General features: G+C 29.3%; 2 protein-coding genes across 2 annotated transcripts in view; one reads left to right on the top strand and one right to left on the bottom strand.

Moving 5' to 3' along the window:
- LOC113374830 (septin-7) overlaps positions 1-4,712 on the top strand; it is a 334,150-nt gene extending 329,438 nt beyond the window's left edge. The window contains exon 9 of the mRNA XM_026614796.1: positions 4,518-4,712. Coding sequence (XP_026470581.1) covers positions 4,518-4,563 — 46 coding nt within the window. The 3' untranslated portion in view covers positions 4,564-4,712. The remainder of the gene's footprint in view (positions 1-4,517) is intronic.
- A 153-nt stretch (positions 4,713-4,865) lies between these two features.
- Positions 4,866-8,259, bottom strand: LOC113377698 (phosphatidylinositol glycan anchor biosynthesis class U protein). Its single transcript, XM_026618095.1, has 5 exons — positions 7,914-8,259; positions 7,642-7,841; positions 7,084-7,523; positions 5,831-6,102; positions 4,866-5,342 (listed from the first exon to the last, which is right to left on the bottom strand). Exons 1-5 carry the CDS (start codon positions 8,035-8,037, stop codon positions 5,089-5,091), a joined length of 1,290 nt encoding a protein of 429 aa, XP_026473880.1. The 5' UTR covers positions 8,038-8,259; the 3' UTR covers positions 4,866-5,088.
- Between the last annotated feature and the right edge of the window lie 291 nt (positions 8,260-8,550).

An 8,550-nucleotide genomic window follows, 5' to 3' on the forward strand; every position in this document is an offset into this window, starting at 1 on the left:
TAAACAGGGGGCTGAATCTAACGTCTTTGATTGATGATGATTTGAAATTCAATCCACTACAGTAAAGATTGATATTATTGCATAATTAAAATATGCTAATTTTGTATGTGTATTGGGAATCGTGCTGATTAGTTTTTGGAAATGATCGGCCGGCCCGTTTTCTTGTAATAAGTTTAAAAAAAAAAAACGACGATTTTTATGATTTTTTTTTGGCGGTAGATACCATAGTCTTCTAGGTCATACTATAATATTACCGCCCTACGACAATTCGTTTAGCTTTAAAAATTCGACAAAGTTTGCAAATATTGGTATCGTTTTTTGGCATTTGTCAAAATTAGACCTTTCATCGACGTTTGCTCAAAAACGCCTGAACCGATTTCAGAAATTTAAAAGCCATTAGATGTGTCTCAATGAGCACTATAGTTTGTCAGTTTTGTGAGACGATCTGCTGAGCCGTTTCTTTGTAATTTGAAAAAGAGTGTTAAACTTTTCTACATTTAAGCTCATTCTACCGAATCGATTTTAAAAAATCAAAAACTGTTCGAGAGATATTAGTTGGGAATAATACTGATTAGTTATAGGTGAAAATCTACCGAGCCGTTTTCTTGTAATTAACTGTTGAAAAACAAATTAAGCCGATTTTTATGAAACTTTCTTTGGCGATGTATATATTGATCTTATAGAACTTACTGAAATATTACGGCCTTACGATAAGTAGTTTAATTTTAAAAACTCATCAAAGTTTGAGAAAATGAGTAGTTTTGTTGACGTTTGTTAAAATTAAAATTAGATGATTTACTTGGTATAACGATAGATTACTTGGTCTTAATGAACATACTAAACCATTAACGTCCTACGAAAACTGGTTCAATTATAAAAATTATTGATTTGTGAAAATTTGCTTTTAGAAAATACTCCGAGTTAACGTGTTTGTTCGTTTTCTATTATGTGTAATGAATTCTCTCAAGGGAATACTTCTAATCACGCATAAATTAATTTGTTTATTATTGATAAAGTCGATTATTTACACATATCGGTAGCTCATGTAACTTGCCTCAAGGCTAAATACCAATACCAACTAGTTTTTTTTTTTGTTGAAAAGAGCATAGCAAAGTATTTGTGAAATATAATATATTTTGCACGAAAATAGTAGTTAATGCGTATGACTCCCAAGCAAGAATACCACATGTGCTTTAAAAATTATTTGAAGAGGCCGTTTGAAGTTAGTCGGCGGGTTTTTACAATCAGTGTTTTGAAGTATGGGTGAATAAGGCTAAGGTTCAAAGTTCGGATCGTACATCCTATCTGAATTTAAACAAATCGCGAATTTAAATTTGAAATTATCCACTAACATTAACATTTCCTAATAAGATGCAGAATAGAAGGTATCATACCAAATTTTTACCGTCTCAATCTTACGAAATTCAACCATTTGAACAATTCACTCAATAACAAGTTCTCTCGTTTAAGTTTACATCTTCTCTCTTTAGAAATTAAAAATTGTATCCGCAACACCAATAACTTGATACTTGCCGTTAATAAAACATATTCTTGGTTGGCCTATACTGTCGAAGCAGAGATTCTTGAAAGTTTCACTGAATTTGAATCTGTTCGTAATAAACATGTTCATAACAAATCAAAAAACTCGTACTCTAACAAATTCAACAAACTTTTACAATCCAGAATTAATTCGTCCCAAATAACCTTAAACGAATCACTCATCAACAAATGGTTAAAAAATCTTTCGGATGTTACGATTCCTGAGAGACTTCTTTACATCTTTGCTCTAGGTCCATATTTTGCAATCCCGAATAACTCTCACAACCTAAATTTTATTGAAGTGCTTAGCAGGTTAGAATCAGGTCTCCACAACATAAAAGATCCTGAAATAAAAACAAATACCCGTCCAATTTTCTGCAAAAATTTTCTCTTCTTCATTAAATCTTGTAATTCAAAAAAAATCGACTGTTTAGATATTCTTAGAGATATTAAAGCCTGTAAAATTTTTTTAGAAGAAAACCCTATCATTCTAATCACTAGAGCCGACAAAGGGAACATAACAGTGATTTTAAATAATTCAACTTATTTAGAAAAAGTTTCCGCGCTAGTTTCTGATAAAAAAAATTTACTCTCCCGTTATCTCAGATCCTACAGAACGTATAAACCGTTCTTTTCACAAATTCATGAGCGTTTTAGTCTCAAAAAAACAATTTTTTCCAGAAATTGTGCCTACCCTCCAAAACCTACATCCGTACAACCCCAAACTTTACGGACTACCCAAAATACATAAACATAACGTACCTTTCAGACCAATCGCTGCTGACATGAATTTCCCGCTCTCAAAATTCTCTAAATTTCTCTACAACATTTTTTTTCAGTCACTGTTAAGTCCCCCTTTTTCGTAAAAAACTCCTTTGAATTGGTTAATAAACTCCGTGATATTGTACTTCCTGATAATTCTTTACTAGTGAGTCTAGACGTGGTATCCCTATTCACTAACGTTCTGTTACAATTAATTTTAGACGCTATCACAGCTAGATGGGATGAAATTTCATGTCATACAACTATTTCATTACACTGGTTTCTTGAGTCAATAAAATTTATAATTTCCAACACCTATTTTGATTTCAACTACCTACCTACCTACCTACTTTGATTGCAAATGAACTCTTCAATTTTATTACAGATACGTTGATGACATTTTTACTTGTGTTCCGGTTAAAAACTTTGAACTTTTACTTCGAAACTTTAACTCTTTCAATGAACATCTTTCGTTCACTTTTGAAAAAGAACAGAACAATTCCATCAACTTTCTTGACGTCAAAATTATAAAAACCTTAGATAACCGTATCATCACAAATTGGTACCAAAAACCTACTTGGTCTGGCAGGTATTTAAACTTTCATTCTTATCACCCCTCTAGCATGAAAATAGGTATTATAATTAATTTACTTGACCACGCCATACTTCTCTCTGACAAACAATTTTGGTCTGCTAATGTATCGTTAATCCACACAATACTCTTTATATTTGTTAAAATATAAATTAAAAAGTTAAAAAAAAAATGCCATCTGGCGGTCAAAAATGATCGTTAGACATATGCACATCAAATTATCAGATATTTTATAGAGATTTTAACAATAAGTATAAATTTTGTTAACATTCCTATGGGTTCCGTACCAATGCTTATCCGTTAGACGGCGGCGCGGCGCTTACGCGCTTCGATATTTTGTCTCTATGCAGTTAAAGCAGTACGATTGCTTTGAAAAAAAGTTCAGAATTTCCAAAATATTTCAAAATACACTTTTCTTCAAGTCTTTTTTTTCAAAAAAAGTAAATTATTGTCAAAAATTTATAGTTTCTCAAAAATCTAATTTTTCAGAGTAATTTTTTTTACAAAATGTTAATCTTTTAAGAAAAAATAATTTTTGTTATGGGAAGTTCCAGCAATTTGCCTTAAGGCACGATGCCATGCGCCCCACTAGTTTTCATAGTTATATTGATTGGCACTGAATGAAGGCTAAGACGCTAACCGAAGCGTGTGGATTTTAAATAACTTTCTAAAAACTCTCTTACGATTTTTTATTGATGCCCGATTTTTAAACTCATATACATATACACCTAAGTCTGTTTTTACACGGTCTTTTTGTACACGGTTTTGATATAACACGGTTTGAAAATTGAATATTTTTAAATTTTTTGCACGAATTTATTCCATTTAGCACGATTTGAAATTTTATGTACCTAAATTTTTTTTTGTCAAATTAAATTTTTGCGAAGTATGTTCATATCACAAAAAAGTATTTATGAAAGAAAAAAGTCTGAAACCATCGATAGTATCGATAGTTTGCAAACACTAGCTTAAAGATTTAAGTGAATTCCCCTTTAGCGCGTACAAACAATTTTTACTGGTCAAAGCAAATGTGAATAGCACTAATTTAATTCTTGTTCTTAAAAATTCTTGTTTTTCACCAATTTTAATAGGTTTTAGAGATTAGGAACAAATCACCTATTTTTGTATAAGATCAATGTCTTTTTTTACACGTTTTTTTTTTTACACGGATTCTTCTGGAACCAATCTCCGCGTAAAAACAGACTTAGGTGTATATATATATATATATATATATATATATATATATATATATATATTTTGAGATTTTATTTCATAGTAAAGAGTAATTTTTACAACCTTTTTGTAATTTAAAAGATATTTTTGGTGAATTTGTAATGCAGTAGGTTAAATATTAGTATTAATTGTGTTATCTTATTTCGTTTCATAATAACATGACACTCGCATGCAACTAAAATCAATACTTATTTGAAGCATAGAAATGTAACTATAACAAATGTTTTACGACATAATTATTTTTTTTTGGAATTATAATAATACTTTTTACTATTTATCTGACAGGAGTTTGTTTTGAGAAGTGTATTAATTATTAGTTTCAAAATTTAGTGTTCCGATGTTTTATTAAGTAAGTTTAAACTATGTATACATTAGCTCATGTTTGTTTCAGAACCGTGGATGGAAAAAAGGATAAAAAGAAGAAAGGCTTATTCTAACAATTACACTTCAGCTGGTCAATTTATTTTAAAACCATTAAAATAAGAGAACGACTACATCACACTTTTGTGAAAATTCTTTATAATATGAATGACTGTGCATTTGTTATTTATTCATATATAGAAGTATGAGTAACTGCAACATTTCTGAGTGCCATTTCCAATTGAAATACATCACAATTGGTTTTTTAATTTAAGACCTAAAGGATTTGTATTAATATAAATTATTATCAAATATGCTCAAGCTTTCTATTATATTCTTAATTGTAAATTTTTATTGCATAAATAAGCATACAATTTAATATTTATATATATATTCAATTATTTTCATCCAGTTTTTATTATATTTATGTGTGTTTGTGATTTGTTTAGTTGTAAACCCATTTATTAAATACATTTAAATTTAACTGTGTAACAATATAGGCTAATGGCATAATATTATAATGTAAAAATAAAAAAGCTTTTATTTAAAACTTAACTCATATTTAAATTCAAATACATTTCAATTCAAACATTATAATAAAATTATTCTAAAGCTAATTTTGCAGGTTTGCCTTTCAATATTCGTTTCAAGCCACTCTTCAAGGTATATTCTCTTTTAATATAGGCAAATAAGATATCAGTGACTAAAAAAATCTGTGCTGTAGCAAATGCCAATGTAACACCGAAAAAAAAATTAGCATTGGCTGATTTTGAATATATCCACAAATGCCAAACAGTTGGACCAAGTACAGATGTTACGATAAAAAAACAGCCCACAATAAATCCTTGTTGCATATCTGTAAATAATAAATGAATGAATTGCTAAAAATGAACAAGGAAGAAATAAACTTAAAGTATTAGATATTCCTTAAAAATAAGAGTCTAAGTTGAATCTATGTGAAATCTTCATTCTGATATTTATTACGACTTGACCATGCAATAATTAACAGAAAAATATTAATTGCATATTATATATTTCATATAAAGTTTGCACCTCACATACAAAAATAATTCAATTGTTAACAAAGTCATGCGCTCATAACTTTGTGAACGAGAATAGCTTATCAGTAGAGTGCTCGACTCACTTGCCAATGGATCTTGGATCGATTCTTGGCAATTACATAAAAAATATGAAAAGTTTAATTGAAATTGACTTGCAGATGTGAAAAGTAGAATTTAAAAATAGTTAATTTGAAATTAAATATAATTAGAATTGAAGAATTGAATTTGAATAAAATTAGAAGTAAGAAGAAAGCAAGAAAAGATTAGAAGATCATGCACTTACTATAAAATAGATGCTTCCACATTGGTAATAAGGCTAAATAAAATCCAACATCACCCAGACCAGGATATGATTTGAATATAGCAATTAAAGCTGCGAGACTCGTTGCTAATAACATAGGCTCATGTTTGAGACGAAGAGAGAGCGGAAGCAAGTACAAAAATGTTGCATTAATCTGGAACGCACATATGAAAAGCGGTCGGAAGTGTTCAAACATTTCTGTGAAAAAATACCAAAATAAACCAACGTTTGGTCGCAAATCAGGTACATTCAATCTGTAAAAAAATACATAAATTTGAAACTGGAAATATTTCATTTTTTCAAAATATAATTATTTTTTTTTGCATAGATTTATTGCCGATCAAAGACAATATGCTGGATGTAAATGCATTTAAAGAGTTTATCTCCTATGAGAAATCTATATTTTTATTTTTTAACATTGCGTTTAGGATCGTATGACCATTTCTTTTTCAATCTTCAAGCAGGAGATTCCTCACTTAATTCTTTCAAATATTTGTTTGGGTGACCTGATATTTTTTTGTAGTATTTTTTGCTTCTTTCATAATATAATAACATGATCATAAAAGTTGTTGAGTATGTATATTTGGTAATGTAATTTTACTGGAATCATAACTTCTTATTAACCACTTAATCATCTCGAACGAGAGCCTCTCGCGCGCCGAATGTGTTTTCCGAGTTGCTCTCGCCACATACAAATATTGAGTTTTCACTTCGAACAAGATTTCTCGCTTAAGAATTGTTTCCACTTTTTGTTATCGCGAGTACTTCTCGGCCCTTTATTTATATATTATCTTAAAACTTTTAGCCTTTTTAGCATCTATATCTATGAATGTGAACACAACAATGCATTTTATAGTCTATAGAAATATCGAATTGTTCAATAAATTATTATTTCATAGAGCTTATAAATTTGTACTTGTAAGTGAATATTTATTATATATTTGTTCAAAAACACGATTTTGTGATTTTTTAGAAAAGATATCAGATTTTTAATTTAAAAAAAAAAAAATGTTTTTTTTTTTAATTTATGTTGCTTTGGCTTTATATTATGATTTCTACAATATTCATATGTCAATTAAAAACAAGAAAAAACCTACTTACTTTTTGACCTCACTTCATAAAAAAAAACCCTAGCATTAAGTGGTTAAACAAATGTAATGAAGGTGTAAGGTGTATATATAGTTTAATATGTAGAATATTTATGTAGTTTGAAACATTTGGAAAAAAAGACTCACATAAATCCATAAGTTGCATGGATAAATTTCCATGATCCAACTATCAGACTTGATATGTATAGCAATGCGGCTACACATACAAAATATATAATCAGTGTTCTTAATGCAGAACATTTAACACGACTACTTGATTTCTGATTTATATATATTATTATAGGAAAAAGTAGTATAGCCGGATACAACGACTGAATCGAAGCCATTGCTAAGCTTACACATGAAAGTATCCTAGATCCATAAATCATGCCAAAAAAGGTAAGAGCTAGAAACAGATTAGCCAATACAGCTGTTGCCATCCCAGCACAACTTAATATTGTATAAGGATTAAACAAATAACATGTGGCTACGTATACAGGAATGATTTTAAATTGTGAATCTTTTATTAGAAGTTGTTCAATGATATCTTTTGAATATGAGGATTTGTTATTCCCTTGTTTTTGCATCTGCAATGATAAAATTTTTAATTTTTCTGTTTTTATGTTTCTATGTTAAATGTTTCAATGATCAATAATTATTTCAATATTAATCAATTGATAAATTACTTCAATTATTAAAGTTTACCAGTTCATGCATGAATAGCTCAGCGGTTTTTGCTAAGCAAAAAGCGGTCAGTAAATCTAGTGTAATAAATATAAACGATAATAATCCTGGAAAATGTTTTAGGAGGTAAGAACCACTAACTAAAATAAGTGGAGATTCATGAAATAAATCTCCATCATAAGGATCCACCACATGTTCGTAAAGATAAGTTCCTTCTAAAACTAAAATAAAAATTTTATTAAAGATATTTTGCAACATAGGTGTAAACATTTGAAAGATAATTTATATTGTACTTCTTTTCCATGAATTGAGAGGTGTAGATATTTCAATGCGATCAGATATAGTTTGCATGTATTTTGAATTTAATAACATAAATCTAATGCACGCCGCTATGCCATATTTTAGAATCAAAGACATTTTACTTTTACTTTCACTTATTACAAGCTATTGCTCAAATTTATATAATAAAACCATCCCGTGTTTTCTAACTAAATAACAGATTATATTGTTTCTGATATTTTTGGTTGACAGCTGAATATAATGCTGCTCAATGCTCAGCTTTTAAATGTCAAAACAACTGTCAATTTTGATTCTGTCAGAAGCAGAGAAATACCAAAATGAGCAGATCAGAATAGATCATTTTCAAGTTCCCGTAGGGCAAGTCCCAGACAATACCCTAGAATACCCCGTGTTTGGGCAAGTCGTAGCCATAGATAAACAAGTATAAATAGATAGCTATGTCGGGCGATTTGACGTTTCATCGATTGAAGTGCGGAGCTAAGATTATTGATGGCAGCACATGTACATTTTGTAAATTAACCCCTGGTATTACTTCTACATTTGTTCATATAATCAACACAGCGAAAAAATCTGATAAAATTTTAATATTAGAAATAAGAACAAAACATACGGAATACAAAATATATTTTC

Source organism: Ctenocephalides felis, unplaced genomic scaffold (genome assembly GCF_003426905.1).
Source record: "Ctenocephalides felis isolate EL2017-DRISC unplaced genomic scaffold, ASM342690v1 CF-g0.4_SCAFFOLD_01886, whole genome shotgun sequence".
NCBI classification, from domain to species: domain Eukaryota; kingdom Metazoa; phylum Arthropoda; class Insecta; order Siphonaptera; family Pulicidae; genus Ctenocephalides; species Ctenocephalides felis.

Excerpts from the sequence above, each read along its gene's own strand:
- LOC113377698 (XM_026618095.1), bottom strand. The coding sequence starts at position 8,037 with ATGTCTTTGATTCTAAAATATGGCATAGCGGCGTGCATTAGATTTATG. Across the intron at positions 7,524-7,641 it reads AGCTATTCATGCATGAACTG|ATGCAAAAACAAGGGAATAA; the intron begins GTAAACTTTAAT and ends TTATCATTGCAG. Across the intron at positions 6,103-7,083 it reads CATGCAACTTATGGATTTAT|ATTGAATGTACCTGATTTGC; the intron begins GTGAGTCTTTTT and ends ATTTTTTTACAG.